Source organism: Saccopteryx bilineata, chromosome X (assembly GCF_036850765.1).
Source record: "Saccopteryx bilineata isolate mSacBil1 chromosome X, mSacBil1_pri_phased_curated, whole genome shotgun sequence".
Lineage (NCBI taxonomy): Eukaryota > Metazoa > Chordata > Mammalia > Chiroptera > Emballonuridae > Saccopteryx > Saccopteryx bilineata.
The window spans coordinates 7,519,003-7,546,841 of record NC_089502.1 but is presented as its reverse complement, the minus strand read 5'-3'; the positions used below and the strand labels follow the sequence as shown (position 1 = coordinate 7,546,841).

General features: G+C 37.6%; 1 protein-coding gene across 3 annotated transcripts in view; it reads left to right on the top strand.

Annotated features, from left to right (window-relative positions):
- The window catches only part of LOC136316972 (integrator complex subunit 6-like), a 482,266-nt gene extending 457,721 nt beyond the window's left edge, over positions 1-24,545 (top strand). The window contains exons 11-19 of one of the 3 annotated variants that reach the window (XM_066249384.1): positions 4,790-4,884; positions 5,892-6,002; positions 8,244-8,462; positions 9,326-9,449; positions 16,649-16,791; positions 18,395-18,629; positions 21,659-22,033; positions 23,103-23,196; positions 23,569-24,545. In XM_066249384.1, coding sequence (XP_066105481.1) covers positions 4,790-4,884; positions 5,892-6,002; positions 8,244-8,462; positions 9,326-9,449; positions 16,649-16,791; positions 18,395-18,629; positions 21,659-22,033; positions 23,103-23,196; positions 23,569-23,677 — 1,505 coding nt within the window. In that variant the 3' untranslated portion in view covers positions 23,678-24,545. The remainder of the gene's footprint in view (positions 1-4,789; positions 4,885-5,891; positions 6,003-8,243; positions 8,463-9,325; positions 9,450-16,648; positions 16,792-18,394; positions 18,630-21,658; positions 22,034-23,102; positions 23,197-23,568) is intronic. The other 2 variants (XM_066249385.1, XM_066249386.1) reach the window with 2 other exon arrangements.
- Positions 24,546-27,839: the final 3,294 nt, after the last annotated feature.

Below are 27,839 nucleotides of genomic sequence, written 5' to 3'. Positions count from 1 at the left end.
GCTTGAGCGTGGGATCAGAGACATGATTCTGTGGTCACTGGCTTGAGCCCAAAGCTCGCTGGCTTGAACAAAGGGTCACTGGCTTGGCTGGAGCCCTCTGGTCAAGCAATGTATGAGAAGCAGTCAATGAACAACTGAAGTGCCGCAACTGCGAGCTGATACTTCTCATTTTTGTTCCTTCTCCCTACCCCACTCAGAAAAAAAAAGATATTAATCTCTCTGTTATTTCATCTGTAAAATGAGAATAGTGATAGTCCTACCTTGAGTTTAGTTGGGATAAAAGAATACAGTGAATTGCACAGAACTCACCTGGCAAATAGTAAGTGCTCAATAATGCAATTAGTGTTGTTATTACTGTTGTTATTATTAATAACTATGTTATCTTAGTAGTTCCTGAAAGCACTAGTTCATACTAAAGGTATAATGTAAAGGCATAGGATGATTTTGCAGTGTTAGTGGGCAGGGCACTTGATAAAAAGGCAAATTAAGTCACATACACTTCATAATGCCTGGGAACTGTGTTACTGTATATATAGCACAATAGCTGTACATGAAGGTGAACCTTGCCTCGTTATCAGTTTCACATTTTCATCAAAGGTAGTTAAAGGGTTAATTATTGATGTACTGAAACTTACCTGATTAGACATATGATGCTTAACTGGCTCGATGAATTATCACAAGAATCATGGTAGTAGAGCAGTAACCAGATTATCATAGTTGGCAAGAAGACTCTCATTTAGGAAATTGTTTGTTGTTGTTCAGGATCAATATCTAAAGAACTTAAGGCATTTGTGGCAACTTTTCTTAAATATATGCATTCAATTTGCTCTTTTTAAATTTTTTTTATTGATTTGAGAGAGAGAGGAAGGGAGGGCAGGAAAGGGGGGAACATCAACTCACTGTTCCACTGAGTTGTTCCATTTAGTTGTGCACTCACTGATTGCTTCTCATTGGTACCCTGACCAAGGACTGAATCTGTTACCTCAGCACGCTGAGACAATGCTCTATCCACTGAGCAACCGGGACAGGGCCTCACCTGTTTTTAGTTTGTTTGTTTGTTTTACATCAAGAACTAGAGTTCCAAATTGAGACCAGGAGGAGCAAAGGAGAATAATAACGGAGGGAAGATACTTTGATGTGTGTTAATCACTATATATTTAGTCCTTTACAACTTTTACCATTTTTTTTTAAATTTTACACAAGTGCTTTCATGTACACAATCTAGTTCTGGAACAATCTTGTGTGGTAAGGCAGTTATCATTAAACCGATTTTATAGATGCAATGGAGACACAAAATGTGAATTTCTCCAAGCTCACTCAGCTAATTATGTGGCTGAGTTTGGACTCAAACCCATGTCTTCCTCCCTTTTGAAGCAGTGAATGGAGAGAAAGGAGCTGAAAGAGGAAATGTCAGTAGTTTTTGAGGTGATGGCGATATCATTTTTATCTTGTTCTACACTTTCTTGTCTTTCAAATGTTGAGTAGCTGTTTATGACATCTTTACTATTCCCTTCTAGATACTCCATGTGAATGGAAATTTACTACCATGGAAATCATTTTCTGAGCTACAGAGATAGTGACTAAAGCACTGTCATCCTAATAGTTCTCTACCCTTAATTTAGACTGTCAAAAATTTTTTCTTCCTCCCACCTGTTTCAAAAAAATCTGACAAGAAGTAATTAGACTAAATTGGCTCCTGGGTAGACTCATTGCAAACAGCATTGTTAGAAATATTAAGACTACTATTGACTTTCATTATCAAACTTATTTATATCCAAATGTCTCTCCAGTCTATGGTATTTAAATTTGTTAGTTTGCAAAATCTGCCTAATTCCCAACAGACTTTACATAAAGACACAGTATAACATTATATTACATGGTCTCTTTATCATTCATTTCTGTCAAGATGTGAATAGTTTTCTGGGGGTTGTTTTTGTTTGTTTTTGTTTTTTTCTTGTGGGAGAGACAGAGAGTAGTCAGTGAGAGGGACAGATAAGGACAGACAGACAGGAAGGGAGAGAGATGAGAAACATCAATTCTTCATTGCGGTTCCTTAGGTGTTCATTGATTGATTTCTCATATGTGCCTTGTCCGGGATGGGGGGGGGGGGCTACAGCAGACCCATTGACCACTTGCTCAAGCCAGTGACCTTGGGCTTAAGCTGGCGACCTTGGGGTCTCGAACCTGGGTCCTCCACATCCTAGTCCGACGCTTCATCCACCGCGCCACCACCTGGTCAGGCAAGATATGAATGGTCTTAAAGACATGCGTGCTACAATGAGCAAGCAGTCTTTTCCGACCTTTTTTCTTTATTCTTTCTACCCTGTTCCAAAAGAAGAAAAAGCTTACATTTTATGACTTCGTTAATTCATTTAAGTTAAATTCAGCAGAAGTAAATAATTTATTATAGCTGTAAAAGGAAGAAAACATGCAGTTGCTTTTCTTAACTTGAAGTAATTTTGAATTTCAAAAAACAACCCTATTTTTAGAGAAATTATGCATATACCTTAAGAATGGTCTTATCATTGGAAGTAAAAGCATTTATTTTTGAATAAGAGACAATAAAACCTGAAGAAACAAAATAGAAGATGCATTTATAATGTCTTTGGTATTTATAGTAAGAGTAGCAGGTTCATGTTGCTGTCTGGGGATACCAATTTTGAATTATTATATTAGAAAAAAAAGTTTGCCCTTGGAAGAAAATAATGAGAGGCTTTGGAAATTTTTATGTGATATATATATAATGCATTTAGATCAGGGGTCCCCAAACTTTTTACACAGGGGGCCAGTTCACTGTCCCTCAGGCCGTTGGAGGGCCAGACTATAAAAAAAAAAACTATGAACAAATCCCTATGCACACTGCACATATCTTATTTTAAAGTAAAAAACAAAATGGGAACAAATACAATATTTAAAATAAAGAACAAGTAAATTTAAATCAACAAAATGATCAGTATTTCAATGGGAATTATGCTCCTCTCACTGACCACCAATGAAAGAGGTGCCCCTTCCGGAAGTGCTGCGAGGGCCGGATAAATGGCCTCAGGGGGCCGCATGTGGCCCACGGGCCGTAGTTTGGGGACCCCTGATTTAGATTATTAAAATAATTACATTTAAGTGTGAAAAGTTTGGGTATTTGGTTGTTAAAGGAAAATACCTTTAGTTGTATTAATGAACATAGTATTCAAGAAACATGTTTAGTTGTGCAGAACTTAGACTTCAACCTAGCATCTCTATTTGCTTTTACTAGTGTCATCACCCATTCTTGTAACTCATTTTTTATTTTTTAATTACAGCTGACATAAAATATTATATTAGCTTCAAGTGTACAGCCCAGTGATTAGACACTATATAACTTACTAACTGATCATCCTGATAAATCTAGTATCCATCTGACACCATATATTATATATATACATATATTATTATTATAATATACTTCAATATACTCCCCATGCTGTACTTTACATCCCTGTGTGTACTCTGGAACTACCACTTTGTACTTCTTATTCCTTTCACCTTTTTTGCCCACCTCCACCACCCCTCCCATTTGATACCCACTTGTGAACTAATATGTGAGAAAGTCAATTTTGGGCCTAAAATGCCTGACCACTGAAATCAAAGAAATGAAAAGGGGAAAAATATGGCTAACAAAGTATAATCTGATTGTAGAGAATCCAAAACATAATTTAGAAGTTGCCATCATTACCTAGAAATTAGAGGTTTAGCTTTTGTTCTCATATGCATTCTAAAGTCTCTTACCTTATCCTTTCAGCAAAAAAGCATAACACTATTTATTTATTTATTTATTTATTAATGAATAAAATATAATTGATATACAACATTGTATTAGTTTCAAGTGTACAACAAAATTATGTTATTTGTATATATTGTGAAATGACCACCAGTATAAGTTTAGTTAACATCAATCACCCTACATTGTTATAAATTTGTTTCTTAAAGATGAGAACTTTTAAGATGTAGTCTCTTTGATATGTATATTTTCAGATATGCAATACGGTATTATTAATTGTTGTCACTGTGCAGTACATGAGACCTGCATGACTTATTTGTAACTGGGAGTTTGCACGATTTGACCACCTTCACTTATCTTGCCCACTGCCCCATCCCACCCCCACCTCTGGCAACCAGCAATCTGTTCTCTGTATCTATGAGTTCAGTTTGGTTCTTGTTTCTCACATCCTCTATTTTAAATGGAATATTCCATCAAGCAATGCCTATGGATTCTCTGTCAGGTAGAAATTGCTTCAGTAGAGTTACCAATATGTAATATATTTTATGTAGTTTCATAGACAAAAGAGAATTTATAACTTGAGAATTTATTTTTTTAATATTTTTTATTTTATTTATTTATTCATTTTTAGAGAGGAGAGAGAGAGGGAGAGAGAGAGACAGAGAGGGAGAGAGAGGAGAGAGAGACAGAGAGAAGGGGGGAGGAGCTGGAAGCATCAACTCCCATATGTGCCTTGACCAGGTAAGCCCAGGGTTTCGAACCGGTGACCTCAGCATTTCCAGGTCGACGCTTTATCCACTGTGCCACCACAGGTCAGGCCAAGAGAATTTATTTTATTTTCTAGAAAATTACTATATATAATTTTGGCAAATAGTACCCCCCCCAAAAGATAAATAAATTCCAATGAAAAATTAATCTAATATAATTAAAACTTGAGATTTCTCAGAAATGATATCACAGGTGTGGATTGCTTGATTTAGATCTTAGTCTTTGAAATTGGAATAATATAATATTTTATTTTATTTTCTCTTACAGATGACTTGTTTAAAATTTACAAGCTTAAGCTAAATCTGAAGTGGCAACAGGCTTTTGACAGCTACTTAAAAACTCTGCCTCCATATTACCTATTAGTATGTATTTATCTGTATATTTGTATTAACTGTATCAATGATGATTCTTGTCAGAAGAAATGTCAAGGAAACAAAAACTTTACCCCTGAAATATTGTTTTTTTATTTACAAATATTTGTGTCACCATTGTCTTCTCAAGTTATGTATAAGAACTTGGAGATATCAGAGTGGCACAAAAAGAACTGTTTTGTTTCTTTAATTTCCTTTAACTGCCATGGTTATTTTTATAAAACACATCTGTATTTCTTTTATTAAAATTAATCTTGTGAAATTGAAATTTTGGAACTTAAGAAGAATAGGTCTAGATTCATATGTTATATCAACTTCCCTTTTTAACTCTAGAAATTCTCAATATAGAGTTTCCTTCTGAAGACATATTTATTTATTGCCTTGTAAATGTGTCTTAGACACAGCATGAAGTAGAGGCATTGGTGCAAGGGCCAGATCCAAATGGAGGAAAAGATCAGTTGACCTCATTTGGATCTTAAAATTTGAGATACATATTCATGATGATTTTGAACTGGTCACATAATCTAAATCAAGAGTTATCAAAATCATTTCAGAGGTGGATGTAGTAAATTTTAACTAACGTTTCTAGAGGTGAAAAGGCAGAACCATGGTGTCTGGTGTCACTGGGAAGAGAAATGGGGGTGTGCTCGTATATACCATGGCAGTATATATCCCATGGCAGGAGTGGGGTGTACAATGAATTGCAATATGAAATAATTTTATGACTTCGGGATTAAGACTGAAAGCAATTTACCTGTTTGAATATGTTGTTACTTGCTCTTCTTATCCCACTCTGTTCTGATTTTTATTTTTTTTTACTTTCTGCTCTTTACTTCTCTGCTATTTTCATGGCCACTTTTTAATGTTCCATGTTTGGTTTTATGTGCAGCATCTTGACTTCTAAGAAATGAATCATGTCCTTTTGCCCCTTATAACTGAACTTTGAGTATTTTAAGATTTATTCTATTCTTACTGTTGTGTATTTTGTTTCCTTATAGCCATTAAAGAAAGCACTAAGGATGATGGGAGCTCCAAATCTGATATCAGATAATTTAGATTGTGGACTTAGTTACAGTGTTATCTCTTACCTTAAAAAACTCAGCCAACAGGTAGTATTGGTAAAAACAAACAAACAAAAAACAAAAATCCTTTGCCCTCAGAAGTGCATTTCCTTATTCTCCAGTGTAATTGTAATTTTTCAGATTAAATGTGTGTATATTTCTACACTTTATGGATTACTACTAATGTGATTCTCTATGGCTTCTGGCTTCACCATCAAACTGCAGTTAAGGGTCTTTCAGCATCATCTGAGGCTGTGCCATTTCTCTTTTTGCTTGCCAGTTTGTCCTACCCCTAAGCTGGCTGATATTTTGTGGCCTAAGAGGGGCAGAGGCTGAACAGAATTATTTTATGGGTCACATTTTGTTTGTCCTCAACCTAGTTTTTCCTCAAATCACATTGGGCTAGAGCACCCCTTTATTAGGTCAGAACATTGAGGCATGGTGTGATTAAATGACTTTCCTGAAATTAGTTTTAGGCAATAAATATCCCTATGCTTTTTCTGGAAGAGGGGGAGATAAAACCAGCGTTCCTCATACCAGAGGGTGATAGGCCCTAAGGGGACCTGAGGAGTGGAGTTCAGTCTCCTCTCTTCATGCCCTCCATCTGTTCCTTTATACCCACACCTCATTTACCATTTTCCACCTTGTCCCTTGCCTGCCCCTCTCTATTAGTACCTCATCCTCCACTCACCCCTACTTACCATACTTCTCACCTTTACCTAGCCCATTCTTGCAGGGTGGAAATGTTTAAGAACTACTGACTTAGAGCTTTACTGCCATACAAATGTATTATGTTATATGACAGAATCATGCAGCAGCTTTACTTTCCTATACACAGAAGTACTCCCAGGTAGGGAACAATAGTAGCATTTGCCTTGATTTACAGTGCTTCAAGTTGGATATGTCTAGAAGTTAGGCCTTTAAAAATCAGAGAGTAATATGCAAAAAAGTGACAGGTTTTATAAAGACCCCAACGCCTTCGCACTTTGGGATGCTGACACACCTTGTTAAGAACTGGCAAACAAAACTTAAGTGTGCCCTGCAGTTTGCCAGCTCCCACCAGTCCAGTGTGGCCAGAAATGCAAAGAAAGGAAAGGCCAACCCAGATTCTGGTCTGTCAAGTGTCCCCTTAACCTCTTTTCCTCTCTGCTGACATATTTTTGTCATTAATGTTTTTTGGGGGTTATTTATTTATTAGTGATCTACTGGTTTATATATTTTTATTTGATGTTTACCTTAGGCCTTTAAGGCTGTGTCAGTGGGGTGTGGCCACAAGGAAGAATAGTGAACAGATTTGAAACTCATACAAGTTCTGGGACCTTCTGTGATGCATTGCTTGTATAGTTTTATAAATATGAGCTTTCAGGACCATTTATAGAAACAGACCCTTCATTTGCTTTCATCCCTTATTTTACGACTTAATTTTTTTTTAAAAAAAATAAACTTAATTCCAATAAGTAAGGAAAATTAATGAATATCTCTAAGCAAACCACAAAGAAATTCAAAATTATTTTGAGGTTTCTGGACATTGGTGGAATTTTATCTTTTCTAGAAAAAGAAAATATCATTTCTAATTTTAAATAGTTACAATTACTAATTTAATAACTATGTCACCAGTGTTTCTTGAATTATCTCAGATGTATGTAAATCACAAAATATGCCCCATATATGTTACAATATATTTGCAAGCATTATTTATCAAAATGTTATACTAGTGTTTAGTAAGAAGACGTTTTTGTTGTTGCAGATCAGTAATAAACATTGAGCATTTTACAAATTATTAATTAGTAATATTTGTTAAATTAAGCATTAATTTTCGAGATGGTTCAAAGTTAGAAATAAACACTTTGATTTTTTTCAGATATAATACCAATCTATGTAGTCTGAATTTTAGCCCTAGCTTACATTTATATATATGGAGTCTTACATACACTTTTATGTCTGGATCCAAAATGAATATGTAGACTAGATTTTACAGTAACAAAATGTGATTTTAATTGTCTATGAATGTAACTGTTATCCATGGTTTTCATTCCTTCCACCATCCAATCATAATTTTGAAACAAGACAAGATTTTAAATGTATTAAGTTATTTGTCTTCCTAGCCCCCCTGCCCCATTTGCTGTGGTAATACAGAGAAGCACAGGAAAATGTTTAATTACCCATTTTTCTGTGATTTGCAATTGAAAATTGTTCTGTGGGGTTTTTAAAGTATTATCTTTCTTAATTAGTAAAAATGATAGTGATAGTATAGATTTTTTTATAATATACTGTGTACTTTCATTTTAGACCAAACTAGAGTCAGAACGAATTCTAGCATCAGTGGGGAAGAAACCTCCCCAGGAAATTGGAATTAAAGTGAAAAATCATTCTGGAGGTGTTGTGTCCTTGACTCACAGTAAAAATTTTAGAAAACTATTGAAAGAAATCATAGGGGAAACTTCACCACAACTGACAGAATTGAATAACAAAGAATTTGCTGGCTTTCAAGTAGGGCTCTTAAACAAGGTAAATTATGATATAGTTTGTATTTGTTTGAACTTGTCTGATACATTTATGCTTCTCATATTACTTTAGTTTTGAAATTATTATAATCCTGTTTTGGACCATATAGTTATAGATGAACCAGTGTAGGAATTACCCTGCCAGCAGATGCCAATATAGAAATAAATTTACAAGGTATGTTTAGGGGCAATGTCTGTTAAAGATAAAGGGGCTAGTGAAAAGGAGTAAGCAGGGAGAGCCTTCAGATTACACTGCTGATCTAGCACTGGGAGAGGAACGGTTATGAAGGGTCTCAGACATTGGTGTAGCTAGGACAAAGTCTTGACCAACTCAGCAGATCTCTGGCATCAAGGTTTCCCATAGAGGAAGTTTATGTTGAGCAGAAGTGGCCAGGCCCTACCACCCCCACCATTCTCAGTCACTGGCAGGGGGCATCCTGGGAAGAGCATAGCCTCAGCTCAATGCCGCAGCAAATCCCTAAGGCAGTGCAGCTGCAGGTGCTGGGCTAACTGCATTCCTCTCAGGATCATCCGTTGCTTCCTGCATAGAGATCCCAGCAGTTCACCTCCAGGGTACCAAAGAAGCACATCTAGATTATAAACGGTGGGTCTGCAAAGCCACCGCAGGCATAAATCTCAGCATTTGATGTGTTAAATTACATACTTAAAAAAGAATGTTCCTGGTGGCTTTTAATGCTCCGTGAATGTGTTCAGAACAAAGCCAGCAAGTGTAAATCTTCCACCAGGAAAATTCTGCTATAGACAATTGTATTGAATGAAAAATCCAGAGTCTTTTACTAACGTTTCTAAGAGGGTTAAGATCTGTTTTTCTATACTAAAAGCCTATGTTTGTTTCATTTAAAATAGGATTTGAAACCTCAGACATATAGAAATGCTTATGATATTTCACGTAGAGATCTTTTAGACCAGTTAACCAGAATGAGATCCAACCTGCTGAAAACACACAAGTTTATTGTTGGACAAGATGAAGGTAAATGAACACAAAAGTTGTTTTTGTTGATTAGGAAAATGTGAAGCCTGATGTAAATGAAGATGTTTATTACATGATGTCATTTTGTGATATTTTAATGTTTAGAATGACTATATTTACTAAATCCCTGTATCTATCTGGGCACAAGTTTATTGTTTTCAGGTTTGAAGAAAAGTGTACATTAATCAGTGCATATTTTACACTACCCATAATTTAGCTCCTATAAGCCTCAAAATATCCCATGAAACAGTATTTTATGTCCATTTTATGGGTATGAGAACTAAGAGTGAGCATTTTTATTATTATTATTATTATTATTATTATTAACTGAGAGACAGGGAGGCAGAGACAGACTTCTGCATGCACCCCAACCGGAATCCACCTGGCAAGCCTTCTACTGGGCAATGCGCTGCCCATCTGGGCTCGTTGCTCCATTGCTTGGCAACCGAGCCATTTTAATGCCTAAGGCGAGGACATGAAGCCGTTTGCAGTGCCCAGGGCCAACCTCCTCAAACACTTTGAGCCATGGCTGCTGAAGGGGAAGAGAGAGAGAGAAGGGAGAGGGGTGGACTGTGTACCCTGACCAGGAATCAAACCCAGGACTTCCACACACCAAGCCAACACTCTGCCACTAAGCCAACCAGCCAGGGCTGAGAGTGAGCATTTTAGCAGTTTGCCCAGGGTTTATGAGCTGGAAGGTGGCAGAACCTCAGACAGATTTCGGAAACTACATGCCCCAACTCTAACTAGATCACCCAGCCTATTGTGAAAAATTCAATCCATAAATCTTCAGTTATATGAAAAAGAAAAAATAACCAGGTAGTTTCCAGGATAGTTGGTGAGAGTGTACAGTTTCCCTATAGTCCATTTTATTCATTTTAAACAGTGTTATTTTTGCATTATAATGTGCAAATCTTAGCCTAACCAACCTACCAAAATTATACACCAAGTTTTCCCCCCTTTTTCAAACACTCATTTTTATTTTTAAGAAGCTTAACAGGGCCTGACCAGGTGCTGGTGCAGTGGATAGAGTGTCGGACTGGGACACAGAGGACCCAGCTTTTAAACCCCAGGTCACCAGCTTGAGTGTGGGCTCATCACCTTGAGCACAGGGTCACTGGCTTGAGTGTGGGATCATAGATATGACCCCATGGTCAATGACTTGGAGATCAAGGTCACTGCTTGAGCCCAAGGTCACTAGCTTGAGCAAGGGGTCATTTGCTCTGCTGTAGCCCCCTGGTCAAGGCACATATGAAAAAGCAATCAATGAATAGCTAAGGAGACTAAGGAGCTGCAACAAAGAATTGATGCTTCTCATCTCTCTCCTTCCTGTCTGTCTGTTCCTATCTGTCTCTCTTTCTCTCTCTCTCTGTGTCACACACACACAAAAAGAAAGAAAGAAAGAAAGAAAGGAAGGAAGGAAGGAAGGAAGGAAGGAAGGAAGGAAGGAAGGAAGGAAGGAAGGAAGAAAGAAAGAAAGAAAGAAAGAAAGAAAGAAAGAAAGAAAGAAAGAAAGAAAGAAAGAAAGAAAGAAAGAAAGAAAGAAAGAAAGAAAAGTCTAACAGGGAAATAGAACCTTATCAAAGGAGATATACTTTTATCAGTAAGATATATTTTAAGCGGTAAGGCATAAGGAAGCATAAAAAAAGCTAAGAGTGATTGAAAAAAGAGTGAAAAAAAAAAGTAAATGATTAAAGCTAAAACCCTAAATTAAGATGGGATTTTTAAATATATTTGATATGCTTCCATTCTTTTTTATTTTTATTTTTTTCAATACAGCAAATTTTGTGGGGAGGGGAGGACTTTTCCCGGAAAAGAGCCTGTAGATTTAATCAACCTCTCCAAGAGGTTGAGGCCTACTAGCCAAGGTTCTCTGGATGATAAGACAATACCACAAAGCCTAGGCTCTTCAAAACACAGAGAAAATATGGTGGGATTTTTTGTTTTTTTTTTAATAATTTTATTTTTTTTAATGGGGTGACATCAATAAATCAGGATACATATATTCAAAGATAACAAGTCCAGGTTATCTTGTCGTTCAATTATGTTGCATACCCACCACCCAAAGAAAGATTGTCCTCTGTCACCTTCTATCTTGTTTTCTTTGTGCCCCTCCCCACCCCCTATCCCTCTCCCATTCCCCCCTCCCCCCCGTAACCACCACACTCTTATCAATGTCTCTTAGTTTCACTATTATGTCCCACCTACATATGGAATAACACAGTTCCTGGTTTTTTCTGATTTACTTATTTCGCTTCATATCATGTTATCAAGATCCCACCATTTTGCTGTAAATGTTCCGATGTCATCATTTCTTATGGCTGAGTAGTATTCCATAGTTTATATGTGCCACATCTTCTTTATCCAATCATCTATTGATGGGCTTTTTGGTTGTTTCCATGTCCTGGCCACTGTGAACAATGCTGCAATAAACATGGGGCTGCATGTGTCTTTACGTATCAATGTTTCTGAGTTTTTGGGATATATACCCAGTAGAGGGATTGCTGGGTCATAAGGTAGTCCTATTTTCAGTTTTTTGAGGAACCACCATACTTTCTTCCATAATGGTTGTACTACTTTACATTCCCACCAACAGTGTATGAGGGTTCCTTTTTCTCCACAGCCTCTCCAACATTTGCTATTACCTGACTTGCTAATAACAGCTAATCGAACAGGTGTGAGGTGGTATCTCATTGCCGTTTTGATTTGCATTTCTCTAATAGCTAAAGAAGATGAGCATCTTTTCATATATCTGTTGGCCATTTGTATTTCTTCCTGGGAGAAGTATCTATTCATATCCTCTTCCCATTTTTTTATTGGATTGTTTGTTTGTTTGTTGTTGAGTTTTATGAGTTCTTTGTATATTTTGGATATTAGGCCCTTATCTGAGCTGTTGTTTGAAAATATCATTTCCCATTTAGTTGGCTTTCTGTTTATTTTGTTATCAGTTTCTCTTGCTGAGCAAAAACTTCTTAGTCTGATGTAGTCCCATTCATTAATTTTTGCCTTCACTTCTCTTGCCATTGGAGTCAAATTCATAAAATGCTCTTTAAAACCCAGGTCCATGAGTTGAGTACCTATGTCTTCTTCTATGTACTTAATTGTTTCAGGTCTTATGTTTAGATCTTTGATCCATTTTGAGTTAATTTTTGTACAGGGGGAGAGACTGTAGTCCAGTTTCATTCTTTTGCATGTGGCTTTCCAGTTTTCCCAGCACCATTTATTGAAGAGGCTTTCTTTTCTCCATTGTGTGTTGTTGGCCCCTTTATCAAAAATTATTTGACTATAAGCGTGCGGAGGACCCGGGTTTGATTCCCGGCCAGGGCACACAGGAGAAGCGCCCATTTGCTTCTCCACCCCTCCGCCGCGCCTTCCTTTCTGTCTCTCTCTTCCCCTCCTGCAGCCAAGGCTCCATTGGAGCAAAGATGGCCCGGGCGCTGGGGATGGCTCTGTGGCCGCTGCCTCAGGCGCTAGAGTAGCTCTGGTCGCAACATGGCGACGCCCCGGAGGGGCAGAGCATCGCCCCCTGGTGGGCAGAGCGTCGCCCCTGGTGGGCGTGCCGGGTGGATCCCGGTCGGGCGCATGCGGGAGTCTGTCTGACTGTCTCTCCCTGTTTCCAGCTTCAGAAAAATGAAAAAAAAAAAAAAATGAAAAAAAAAAAAAAAAAAAAAAAAAATTATTTGACTATATATATGTGGTTTTATTTCTGGACTTTCTATTCTGTTCCATTGGTCTGAGTGTCTATTTTTCTGCCAATACCATGCTGTTTTGATTGTCGTGGCCCTATAATAGAGTTTGAAGTCAGGTATTGTAATGCCCCCAGCTTCATTCTTTTTCTTTAGGATTGCTTTGGCTATTCGGGGTTTTTTATAGTTCCATATAAATCTGATGATTTTTTGCTCTATTTCTTTAAAAAAATGTCATTGGAAGTTTGATGGGAATTGCATTAAATTTGTATATTGCTTTGGGTAATATAGCCATCTTGATTATATTTATTCTTCCTAGCCAAGAACAAGGTATATTCTTCCATCTCATTATATCTTTTTCGATTTCCCTTAACAATGGTTTATAGTTTTCATTATATAAGTCCTTTACATTCTTTGTTATGTTTATTCCTAAGTATTTTATTTTTTTTGTTGCAATCGTGAAGGGGATTATTCTTTTGAGTTCCTTCTCAGTTGTTTCATTGTTGGCATATAGAAAGGCTATTGACTTCTGTATGTTAATTTTGTATCCTGCGACCTTACTGTATTGGCTTATTGTTTCTAGTAGTCTTTTTGTGGATTCTTTGGGGTTTTCGATGTATAGGATCATATCATCTGCAAAAAGTGATACCTTTACTTCTTCTTTTCTGATATGGATGCCTTTTATTTCTTTGTCTTGTCTGATTGCTCTGGCTAGAACCTCTAGTACCACATTAAATAAGAGTGGAGAGAGTGGACAACCCTGTCTTGTTCCTGATTTAAGGGGGAAAGCCTTCAGTTTAGTGCCATTTAATATGATGTTAGCTGATGGTTTATCATATATGGCCTTTATCATGTTGAGATATTTTCCTTCTATACCCATTTTGTTGAGAGTCTTAAACATAAAATTGTGTTGTATTTTATTGAAAGCCTTTTCTGCGTCTATTGATAAGATCATGTGGTTTTTGTTCTTTGTTTTGTTGATATGGTGTATTACATTAACCGTTTTACGTATGTTGAACCATCCTTGAGATTCTGGGATGAATCCCACTTGATCATGATGTATTATTTTTTTAATATGTTGTTGTATTCGATTTGCTAGTATTTTGTTTAGTATTTTAGCATCTGTATTCATTAGAGATATTGGTCTGTAGTTTTCTTTTTTTGTGCCATCCTTGCCTGGTTTTGGTATGAGGGTTATGTTGGCCTCATAAAATGTGTTTGGAAGTATTGCTTCTTCTTCAATTTTTTGGAAGACTTTGAGTAGAATAGGAACCAAGTCTTTTTTGAATGTTTGATAAAATTCGCTGGTATAGCCGTCTGGGCCTGGACTTTTATTTTTGGGGAGGTTTTTAATGGTTTTTTCTATTTCTTCTCTACTGATAGGTCTGTTTAGGCTTTCTGCTTCTTCTTGACTCAGTCTAGGAAGGTTGTATTGTTCTAGGAATTTATCCATTTCTTCTAGGTTGTTGAATTTAGTGGCATAAAGTTTTTCATAGTATTCTACAATAATTCTTTGTATATCTACGGTGTCCGTGGTGATTTCTCCTCTTTCATTTTGGATTTTGTTTATATGAGTTCTTTCTCTTTTTTCCTTGGTAAGTCTTGCCAAGGGTTTGTCAATTTTGTTGATCTTTTCAAAGAACCAGCTCCTTGTCCTATTAATTTTTTCTATAGTTTTTCTGTTCTCTAATTCATTTATTTCTGCTCTGATTTTTATTATCTCCTTTCTTCAGCTGGTTTTGGGTTGTCTTTGTTCTTCTTTTTCTAGTTCCTTAAGGTGGGAAGTTAAGTGGTTCACTTGGGCTCTCTCTTGTTTGTTCATATATGCCTGAAGTGATATGAACTTCCCTCTTATCACTGCTTTTGCTGCATCCTATAGATTCTGATATGTCGTATTGTCATTTTCATTAGTCTGTATATATCTTTTGATCTCTGCACTTATTTCTTCTTTGACCGATTCATTTTTTAAAAGTATGTTGTTTAGTTTCCACATTTTTGTGGGATTTTTTTCCTCTTTTTTGCTGTTGAATTCTAGTTTCAAGGCTTTATGATCAGAAAATATGCTTGGTACAACTTCAATTTTTCTGAATTTGCTGATGTTGTTTTTGTGGCCCAACATATGGTCAATTCTTGAGAATGATCCATGTACACTGGAGAAAAATGTATACTCAGTCACTTTGGGATGAAATGTCCTGTAGATGTCTATCATATCCAGGTGCTCTAGTGTTTTGTTTAAGGCCACTATGTCTTTGTTGATTCTCTGTTTGGATGACCGATCTAGAGCCATCAGCGGTGTATTGAGGTCTCCAAGTATGATTGTATTTTTGTCAGTTTTTGTTTTAAGGTCAATAAGTAGCTGTCTTATATATTTTGGTGCTCCTTGGTTTGGTGCATATATATTAAGAATTGTTATGTCTTCTTGATTCAGTGTCCCCTTAGCCATTATGAAATGGCCATTTTTGTCTCTGAGTATTTTGCTGTCTTGTAGTCAGCATTATCCTATATGAGTATTGCTACACCTGCTTTTTTTTGGATGTTATTTGCTTGGAGTATTGTTTTCCAGCCTTTCACTTTGAATTTGTTTTTATCCTTGTTACTTAGATGAGTTTCCTGTAGGCAGCATACAGTTGGATTTTCTTTTTTAATCCATTCTGCTACTCTGTGCCTTTTTATTGGTGAGTTTAATCCGTTTACATTTAGTGTAATTATTGATACTTGTGAGTTCCCTATTGCCATTTTATATCTTGCTTTCTGTTAGTTTTGTGTCTTGTTTGATCCTTCTCTTTCGTTTTTCTATCTTTTGTTTTTATTTGGTTGTATTCCATACATCTTTCCTCTGTTGCTATCTTTTTTATCTCATGTGCTTCTGTGGTGGATTTTTCAATGGTGGTTACCTTTGAGTAATGAAAAGGGTCCCTACCCTGTTCATTGTAGCGAACTATTTTGTGAGTACTTTTGCACTCCATCGTCCTTTGCTACTGTTAATCTCCATCTTCTCCCCCTCTTTCTTTTTGTTGTTGTCACAGTTTAAATTTGGTTTTATTGTGTTCTTCTTGGAGCTTTTACTTGTGGCTCTGTACCTTTGGGTGTATTGCGAAGCATCTGGAAGCTCCAAGTATAGGTTTTTCTGTTTCTGGTTGAAGATCTTGTTGAGTTTTGGGGGAGATTTATCGGTATCGCTTCCTACCCCGCCATTACTCTGACGTCATCCGAAAATATGGTGTTTTGAGTTGAGATGGTGGTATGAGAGATGTCAATCCACTGTCAAACCTGCTTTGAAGGGTAAGGGAGTTGTTCTTGAACTAATGACTTGAGCTCATAGGCAGTAGTGATGGTAGACTGGTAGAGAGTGGAATAAAGAGAGATGATTTTAGTGTCCAGAGTGCTAAATGTAAGCTTTTAGACTCTGAGATGCCAATATACATATTGCTAATCAGTCTATCATCATGTCCTCTCAAAAGGACCCTACACTTAAGCTATATAGCATCTGTTTCTTTTCTGATGATTTTGCAGATTCCCTTCATAGTGTTCCAGTCGCACAAATGGGTAACTACCAGGAATATCTAAAGACATTGGCTTCTCCACTTCGAGAGGTTGATTCAGATCAACCCAAAAGACTGCATACTTTCGGCAATCCATTCAAACAAGATAAGAAGGTAGGATGCCTATTTCTATGTCTGCCTAAATGGTGCTAGTCTTGCTATAATTCATCTCTCCTTGGCAAGATGGATATAAATCAGAGATTCTCCTGTTTATGTAAAAGATGAAGTATGACTCCAGAGCTCTTTGTCAATGGAAACTGGGAGCCTCCTGATGCAAGATTGTCTTGGTTGAAGAAAATAATAGCTGACATTCATGGAGTACCTAGTAGGAGTTAGTGTTTGAAATGATCACATTTCATGTTCACAACTACTCTGCAGATGAGTATTACCATCTTCCCTTTAATAAGAAATCAAAGTTCATAGTGGTAACATGGTTTCCCCTAAGTGACACAGCTGATAAGAGCCAGGGTTTAAACCCATATCTCTCCAGCTCCAGAGTCTGTATCCATTCCCACCTCCACATCCTAAGTCATTTAATATTGAGGTCACCATTTATTTCCTCTGTTTCCACTATTCAGATGTCTAGTGTTCTATCTGGTAGTGGTGAAATGTTCCTCTTGAAATATGAAGTACAAAGTGATGTTGCTTTATTTGGATTGTCCTACTAGAGATCTAAATGTGAAGTGTGTGTGTGTGTGTGTGTATGTGTGTGTGCATGTGCATGACAGAGAGAGATTGTCTTCACCATTTAAGCATGAAGACAAAGGGGATTATATCTGCACTCACAGAGGAGACAAGGTGCAGACTATGCAATAATCTCCTCTGGAACAAAACTAGACCGAAAGGTATTCCACTTCATCGCAATTCTCAATTAATTGGATTTTTGCTTAGTCTTTCTGTGTTTTAGTTTCTTCATTTGTGGCACTAGGGATAATTATTACATCTAACTCGTAGAGCTCTGTGGAATATTCAATTAGTACATCTATACCGTTTGGAACATTACTTGACGTGTATTAAATGCCAGTGAATGTTTTCCCCTTTCCGTACTGTTTTGCTTTGGAAAAGTCATTTATCGTGATTTTATTCAGATGATGGTAGGATATATTTTTGGGCTAACCTTGGATGAAAGCAGCTTTTAGATAATCTTCTATATTTCTGACTGTAATCTTTTTTCTACCCCCAAGAGAGAAAAGCCCCTAATCTCTGTCCAGCACCAAGGTGGATATATTTTCATCTCTGTGAGGTAGTAGCTGTTGGAGGAATTACAATTTTTGTCTACCTATCCTTCACCATCTATATGCAGCATTCTGTACAGTGTAAATCAGTATTTCTTAATGATAAGTGTAAGGCACCAAAGTACACAAAAAGGGGAGTAATTTCCCTTATTAAGGGTTGATTCAAAATGGTTTGCACTTCATAAAGGTCACTGTGTGTTTATTCTCATTTTAGTTGCTGAGAGTTGCTCATACTTCAAGTTAGCTGGTTAATTATGATTGTATTTTGCTTGATTTGGGGCAACACTTGATATTTTAGTTTTCCTCTTTTTTCACTTAGACTGTATTAAAATTAAGTAGTATTCTCTGAGAACAGAGTCTGTGCGGGGCATGATAAATCTTTGGCCCATGATTAAGACCAATATTGATGATTAATACATGATTATATATGCATATGAAGAGTGCTTCTAATGTTAATGCAGCATGTTCTTTTTTTTTTTTAGGGAATGATGATTGATGAAGCAGATGAGTTTGTAACAGGGCCACAAAACAAATTGAAACGTCCTGGAGAACCCAACAACCCTCTATCATCTAAGAGAAGGCGGAGTATGTCCCTGCTGTTGAGGAAAGCACAAACACCACCTACTGTAACTAACCATGTGGGCGGAAAGGGACCACCCTCAGCCTTGTGGTTCCCATCTTATCCAAACCTCATAAAACCCACCCTTGTATACACAGGTATAGAGTAGTGGTTGTGATTTCCTTATGGCTCCTAGAGGACTAAGACACTAAACAATTTGATCTTCCTTTGTATTCATTTATTCTGTTTTCAGTTTAGTTCATTAAGTGATACCAAGGTGGTAGGGATGGAGGGCCCGGGGAGAGCAGAGACACTGTTTCAAAGACCTCAATTTCTATGAAGGGGAGAAGACCCACACTTACATAGTAACTAACAAGACGTAGAGAGGTGGAGAGATATGAGCGTGTTTCCCTTTCGAAGGTAAAGCATAAGGAGGTGCAGACATTTGGAGTTGCTGCTCAAGCCAGAGTGATAGAGCAGGTTCCTGATTCATTAGGAAGATGGGCTCAAGAAAAAAATGTATCTCCACTTTATCTCTATGTCCTCAGCTCCTCTTCATGCTCTAACTCGGTGAAGTCGGGCTCTACCTCCTCCCTCCGCTGAAACGGGGCTCATCCGGACCCAAGGCTCTGCTGCATGTTGCCATCACTTCTTAGTGTCATTGACACAGCTGTTTACCCCCTCCTCCATGGACACTTTCTCGGGTTCTCAGACAGCACAAACTCCTGTGTTTTTCCCCTTTTCATCCTCTTTCCTGGTTTCTTCCCTTCTTTCTCACCTTTACATAGTGTAGGAACCAAAGGCTCAATTTTGGATGCTCTCTTCACTGCACTCTCTAGGTGACCCCATGCAACCTTGAGGCTTAAAAAGGATTTGCATTTCAACAACTCAGATACCTCCAGACTACAACTTGCTCCAAACTCCAGGCTCAAATTTAACTGTGGACACAGTATCTCCATTTAGATGACTAATAGACATCTAGAATTCAGTACGTTTTGCTTGTTTCAACTGAACTGACCTTCCCTCCCTCTGAAACTGCTTTAATTGCAGCCTTACCCAGTGCAGTTAACGACAATTTCCAGCAGTGTGTTGGTAAAGCTGTGACAGCCAGCTAGCTGTCCATGAGTGCAAGGGTTGGGATGGTGGAGAAGCTCTAGATCATAGTGTCTGCAGATCTCCATGGTGTAAATCAGGGGTCCCCAAACTATGGCCCACAGGCCACATGCGGCACCCTGAGGCCATTTATCCGGCCCCCGCCGCACTTCTGGAAGGGTACCTCTTTCATTGGTGGTCAGTGAGAGAAGCATAGTTCCCATTGAAATATTGGTCAGTTTGTTGATTTAAATTTACTTGTTCTTTATTTTAAATATTGTATTTGTTCCCGTTTTGTTTTTTTACTTTAAAATAAGATATGTGCAGTGTGCATAGGAATTTGTTCATAGTTTTTTTTATAGTCCGGCCCTCCAACGGTCTGAGAGACAGTGAACTGGCCCCCTGTGTAAAAAGTTTGGGGACCCCTGGTGTAAATAATGCCTACATTATCAATGTCAAGCTACCAGTGTGAGGACACTGAACCAGATCAAGAACAGCTGCACACAGTTTACACTGGCGAGCAGTTGTGTGCCAATACCTGCACACCTTGGCACTATTTATTCAGTGGTTTGGGTGAAAAACCATAAATTCACCAGGATTTCTCTTTTATTCTTCTCTCATTTTCCAACCACGAGCAAGCCTAGGCAACTCAATGAACAATAAGAGTATTGCATCCCCCATTTCTCTCTATCCCTCAGTCTAGGATGACATTATCTGTCCATCACCAAGGTACTACAATAGTTTTTTATTTTATTACCAGGCTGTCCTCTTCAACTGGTCTAATTCTGCCCTGCAGCCAGAATGATAATGTCAACATGGAAATCAGATCCTGCCATGTCCATGCTGAAAACTCATTATCATCTTTCTTATACACCCAGCACAATCTGAATTCCCAATTCTAGTCTGCAAGATCTGCATGACCAGGCCCTACCATCCTCTCTCTATTTTAATTGAATATATTGGGGTGACAATGGTTAATAAAATTATATAAGTTTCAAGTGTATAATTCTATAATACATCATCTGTATATTGTATTGTGTGTTCACCCTAAGTCAGGTCTCCTTCCATCACCATTTATCCCCCAATAACCTCTTTCTGCCAACCTTTTTCTGCCATCCTCTCTTAACACGTGTTCTATCTGTCTCCTCTTTGCTCTGTCTGCCTTTCCTTTATGGTTTTGGTTTGAACCTTCCTAGGAACCCTGCACTTGCTGTTACTACAGCCTGGAATTCTTCCTCTGCATGTGCACAGGACGGGCTCTTTGTCTTCTTCCAGGCTCTGCCCAAAGGACACATTCTCAGACGACCTTGCCCAACCACCCCTTCCATTGTGGACCCCTTTCTGCTTCTGTCACATCCTTGCTTACTTTTCCTGAACACAAATTCAGACTCATGCTTTCATTTGCTCATTGTGCCCTTCATGTCTGACTTCCCCATGAGAATGTAAATCCCATAAAGGTAAGGGATTGTTTTTGTTTTGTTCATTGCTGAGCCCCATCTGGCACAGTGCCAGGCACAAAGAAGGATGAGAAAATAAAGTGAGAGTGTCAGACTTGGAGTAAAAAGAAATTCACTTTTCTGAGACAAAGAAGATAGATGAAGAGGATCATATGCTGACTGGGATTTGTGGTTATGGAGTGCATATAAAGCCTTCACACCTAATGAGCACCTCTTTTCTCAGAACTTTTGAGGTAGAGAGGAATCAGGTGAAGAGGACTTACATAGTCTGGTGTCAGGCTTAGTAAAGCATGGCATTTTATAGGTAAATTATAGAACTCCAGACACCAAGTGAGACTTGCTGCATTTCAGCTTGGAAGGCACAAGCTGCCACTAAACCATGAATGCCAAGGATCTGAGAATGTTTACTATTTGCACTGTCTTACTTACTTTCCATATATATTATTAGTACCATGAATGAAAGAAAGGGTTTAGTTGTATTATCTTTCTGAGTTCAATTTGAGGGTTCTCAGACTCCGTCAACAACATCTTCTTGCTTTATGAAACAACTGATTTCCTCCAAACTGAGGAGCACTAGGATCCACCTGCGCAGCTGATATAATGCACCTAACAGCTCAGTTTCTTACTTTGGTTTCCAGATTATACTGTCACTCACGATGTCCATGAAGAGAAGATGGAAAATGGTCAAATCCCACCTGATGGCTCCTTGTCAAAATCTGCTGCGCCAGAGATTATGAATATGTCAGGAGATGGTATTCCACCCAACCAATTGGATTCTCTGTCTGATGACTTGACTAGTCTAAGGAAAGATGGCCTGACTCACAAACCTGGTAGAAATGCACTTGTTGGAGGAACCAAATACTGCAGTGTCCCTGCAGATGATCAAAAAGTCTCAGTAACATCTACTTTTGCAACTGTGCCAAATGCATTGCAAATAACTCCTGCTATGGCACAAGGAATTAATGCTGATATAAAACATCAGTTAATGAAGGAAGTTCGAAAATTTGGACGAAGTAAGTAGTGAAGTAATCTATGAATCGTGATGGGAGGTCTCTCTTATTGAATATTTCAGAATAGATTCAAGTTCTCTCAAGGTGCATTTTGAGGAAGCATTGGGTTTTCAAGTAATTTAAAGTAATTGCTGTTCTGGCTGATAGTTCAGTTGGTAAAAGCATCATTGTGATATGCCAAGATTGTAGGTTCAATCCCCAGTCAGGCACATACAAGAATCAACCAATGAATGCATAAATAAGTGGAACAACAAATCATTGTTTCTTTCTCCCCCACCTCTCTCCCTCCCACTTTCTCTCTTTAAAATCAATAATTAAAAAAATAAAGCGATCCTTCTTGCTTTAACTGAAAAGATCCAATATACCTTTCTTTCTTTTCCTCCTTGCTTCTTATAATAATTTCCTTTTGCTGCTATAACAAGTTACCAAAACTTCGTTGCTCAAAAGTATATTATCTTCAAGTTGTGAAACTCAGAATTCTGAAATGATTTCCCCTGGACTAACATGAAATTGTTCAAAGGTCAGCATTCCTGCTGGAGGGCCTGGGGAGAATCTGGAGAGCTTGTCTTGCTTACTGGCTGCCTGTGTTCCATAGAACATGGCCCCTTTATCTGCCTTCAAACCACCAATGTTAGAACTTTCTCCTTTATATCCTCTGCTCCCATCTTTGCATCTTTTCTCTCTGACTCCAACTCTACTGCCTTCCTTTTAGAAGGATGTTTGTGATTATTTGGGCCTACATGCACAAACCTGGGTAATCTCCCCATCTCAAGATCCATAACTTGATTACATCTGCAAGGTAAAATCCCTTTTGTCATATAAGGTAACATATTTACAGGTTTGGATATTAAGACATGGACAGTGTTGGGGACCATTATTCAGCCTACCACACTTAATGAGTGTTTGCAGGTGTTTCCGTAGTAGATATGAGCAGATGTTTTGATTTGAGTATTTAAAATACAAATTCTATCTAACTTTCCACCAATGAAGAATGATTACTGAGAATGTGTAAAGATTGAATTTTATTTTCCATTTATATTTTTGAAATGCTGAATTTTTAAAATATCTTCAGAGTATGAAAGAATTTTCACTTTGCTCGAAGGAGTGCAAGGACCTCTTGCAGTCAAGAAACAATTTGTTGAATTTACCATCAAGGAAGCTGTAAGGTGGGTGTAAGGAGAAACTTTTTGTTCTTTTTGAAATCATAGGGCCCAATGCAGGATAGTGGGAGGAATAGACTTGCCACGTTTTTCTCAAAACCTGGCCCTCATGCATAGGTAAAGCTGTCTCCAGAGGCATTTAGTTATTATCTGAATCCAGTTTACTCTTCCAACACTCTGGAGCCTTGTAAGATCATCACAGTCTGAGTTAGGATTGGATCCTGAAGGGGCACTGTTAGTTTTTGCTAAAACCTATCTCTGCAGGAGGATACATTTATATTCTATGTCGATTTTCAGTTCCATTTGTACCCTGCACAGTCTTACATAGCATAGTGCTTTAAGTATCGTTTGGTTAATAAAATTTCTCCTTATTTTTAGGTTTAAAAGGCGAGTCTTAATTCAGTACCTTGAGAAGGTATTGGAAAATATAGATTCCTACCACCTTCTCAACAATATTAATCACATCAACAGCAGATCATCGTATTAACGCAAAGACCAAGGAGAAAACAAAAGGACAAGTTTTCTGTGTTGTAGGATGGAACAGGACATTGTTGAAGATCCCTAGAATGTGTTAGTCAAGGAAAAGGCCTTCCAAAAGCTAAATAAAAGCAGTGGAGATTTTTTATTTAATGATTCTCTGGCAGTAAAAGCTGTCTTTTGCCATAAGAATTTTCTGTGAAAGTATTAACTTATTTTGTTTTTTCTTTTCCTAATTGAGTAAGGAAATGCTATTAATGTGGCAGGTTAACTTCAGTAAACACTGTCACCCCTACTGCAGGTGATAATGGTTTGCTCACTTGAACTTTGCAGTTCTAGACTTTTTCAGAGTGACTAGGCCCCACCTGCAAATGAAACACTACTTGGTGTTCTTACTATGTCCTTTAGAATTAGAATAGATGCTCAGAATCCAACTAGTAATTTTGTGTGTGCTGAACAAAATTTTCAACAATTCCAGCTGTGCCTTTTAAGCCATGACAGATTCAGGACAGTTTGAATCAAAGATCAAGAAAGCTGCTATATGGGTAACTTATTTCTCCATGGTAGGGGGAAAGGAGAGTCACCAAACAGTCTACCTCCAACTCTCTATTTTGCCTAGAGACATTACAAAGTGCACCTGAGGCTGCCCAACCCCTGACATTTGTTCTTGCATGTGATGACAGAAAGTCTTCAGGTGAACTTGTACACTTTGTGCTTTGAAAGCACTAAAGGAAAAAATGATGTATATATTTCCTTTAATGTTATACAAAGGTTTATATGGAGCAGTACTGTTATGTTTGTATTAATTTGCAAAAAAAAAAAGTATGCATACAAGAGATTTTGACTTTGAATATATAAAATAAATCATTTTATTGATTTTTCACAAGCTAGAGAAATTTCAAGTTGTGTCTTTCTTGTGATTTGTTATTCCTTTCAGAAAAAAAGTACACTGCTCAATTAAGATGTGAACATAAGGATTTAAACTTCAAAATGTCACTCACAGAACTGAGTGATGTTGGTGAAAATGGCAGGGCAAGGTACTTTGGAGGTCAGTCCTTCCCCAGAAACATTGAAAACACTGTGGAAAAAAACCTGTCAGAATCAAGTTCATTGGAACTCAAGATGATAGTCAAAAGTTCATAGCAATCAAGAAAATGCTGAATCAGGAGAGAAGCCATTGAAACATGATAGGAAAGTTTTATGGCATTTCAACTTATTCTTGCCCCATTCTCTTCCCTGGCATAGAAGGAGTGTTGAAGATGCAGCCTGCATTCCAAGTGTGGGTTCCTCATTCTGGAGTGAGGAAAGCAGATCTTATTCCCAAGAAATTGTGTCTGTCTGTTTGAACCTGTCTGGGGGCTCCTTGAAGATTGACACAGGGCGATTAATTGCTTTTGTTTCACCTAACTCCAAATTCTTTTAGAGTAGAGAATTGGCTAAGTGGAGAATGGCCCTTAAAAATATTGAAAAACAAGTAAACAAGTTGCTGCTGTGTATGAAAAACAGTAGACATGCAAAAATCCTGGGACAAAAAACTGGGTAGTGATACACTTTGGAAAAGAAGGTCTTTGAAATATTCTTATGTGTGCCTGGGTAAATAGAAAAATATGTACATGCCCTGGGTAAGACTGACAGTCAGAAGAGACTGAAAAAACCATAATATTTCCATTTAATAGACACCTACAGAACAGCCCATCCAACAATAGCAGAATACATTCTTCTCACAGAGTGTTTCATGGCATAGTCTCAATAATTGACCATACCTGAAGCAATAAAACAGTCTTAATAAATTTCTAAAGATTGTAACCATGCAAAGTAATTTATTTACTGTAGTGGAGTCAAACTAGAGATCCATATCAGAAATGGGACCCTCAGTTCATACTATATACAAAAATTAACTTAAAATGACCCAATATCTTAAATATATATATGAGCTAAACTCATAAAACCTTAGAAGGAAACTTTAGAGTAAACCTTCATTACCTTGTACTTGGCAATAGATTGTTAAACATGTTACAAAATCACAAGTAACAAAAGAAAAACATAAGTTTGTCTCATCAAAGTTAAATGATTTATGCATCATCAAAGAACACTTTCAAAGAATGAAAAATAGCCCATAGGATGGGAGAAAAGATTTGCAAAGCATACTTCTGATTAGAGTCCAGTGTCCATAATAGGAAAATAATTTGAAAGGGCATATCACCAAAGAACATATACAAATGGCTAAAAAGTACATGAAAAAATGCTCAACAGCAGTAGTCATCGGGGACATGTCACTGAAACTCAAAAAGATACCACTTCACACCTACCAGGATGGTAATAGATTGGAAGAAAAAGAACTAGTGTTGAGATGTAGAGAAATTGGAAACCTCATACATTGTTTAGAATGACACTTGCTATGACATGGATGAACAACAAAAGTATCATGCTGAATGTTGGAGAGGCTGTGGAGAAAAAGGAACCCTCATACACTGTTGGTGGGAATGTAAAGTAGTACAACCATTATGGAAGAAAGTATGGTGGTTCCTCAAAAAACTGAAAATAGAACTACCTTATGACCCAGCAATCCCTCTACTGGGTATATATCCCAAAAACTCAGAAACATTGATACATAAAGACACATGCAGCCCCATGTTTATTGCAGCATTGTTCACAGTGGCCAGGACATGGAAACAACCAAAAAGCACATCAATAGATGACTGGATAAAGAAGATGTGGCACATATACACTATGGAATACTACTCAGCCATAAGAAATGATGACATCGGAACATTTACAGCAAAATGGTGGGATCTTGATAACATGATATGAAGCGAAATAAGTAAATCAGAAGAAACCAGGAACTGTATTATTCTATACGTAGGTGGGACGTAATAGTGAAACTAAGAGACATTGATAAGAGTGTGGTGGTTACGGGGGGGAGGGGGGAATGGGAGAGGGAAAGGGGGTGGGGAGGGGCACAAAGAAAACAAGATAGAAGGTGACAGAGGACAATCTGACTTTGGGTGGTGGGTATGCAACATAATTGAACGACAAGATAACCTGGACTTGTTATCTTTGAATATATGTATCCTGATTTATTGATGTCACCCCATTAAAAAAATAAAATTATTAAAAAAACAACAACAACAACAACAAAAAGGTATCATGCTGGTCAGAGTAATGGTGGTGTGAGAGATACTCCTGATCTTTCCCCTTGAAATTTCAACAAATTGAACAACTATAATGTAGCAAAGGAACCTGAACTGGGCTTGCAAGAGCACCTAAAGGATTCACACAACAAATGGACTAAAGGTGGGACAGGGTGAAAAGTGGGGCTGAAGATAAAACACGATCATGGTGGGCTTTGGAGAAGAGAGGAGACAAACCTGGAGAGACTAGATTTTTTTCTCTCTCTGCTGGACCATGGGGAGGGAGAAAGCTTGGGATCTTGATTTCGTCTGATGAGGTGTGGAAAGGGAAACTCAGAGTTACTGGGTCTCCTCCCTGAAAATGAGAGTCTTTTGTTAAGAACGTTAACCCAAAAAATAATAATAAAACTTAAAATATAGAAAAATCAATAAAATTTACAATATATAATTATAAAAATTTTTAAATTTTTGACAAGAAAAATCACAGGAAAGAAGATCAAAAGCAAGGGGAAAATAAAAATATGCACAGAAAAATAAGAATAAAAATTAAAATATTAAAAAGATTTAGAAATGAAGAATAGAAAAAGAAAAAAAAAGGAAAAATAAATTTCAGTTCTGAGAGGTTTCTTCCAGTAGTTGTTGCTGTATTACAACTTTTAGCTCTGTGAAGTTCCTGGGCTGTCTGCTGAAATGTTGTTGTCAAAATGATATAAGCAGGGCTGCAGTCACATTGGTAGGTGGGGTGTGTTGTGAGGGCTTTACGGCTCTTAACAATGGAATACTATGTGGCCATGAAAAAGAAGGAAATTAACCATTTACAATGGCATGAATGGACCTGGAGATTATTATACTAAGTGAAATAAGCCAGGTAGAGAAAGATAAATATCATTATCTCAATTATATATGGAATATAATGAGCATGATGAATTAAGGAGTGTTATACAGGCAGAGGTGGGGGTCACGGGGATCAGAAGGACAGCTGCCAGACGGAAGGGCAATGAGGGGACAGGATCAGAGAAAGTGATGTAATTAGTGAAATTA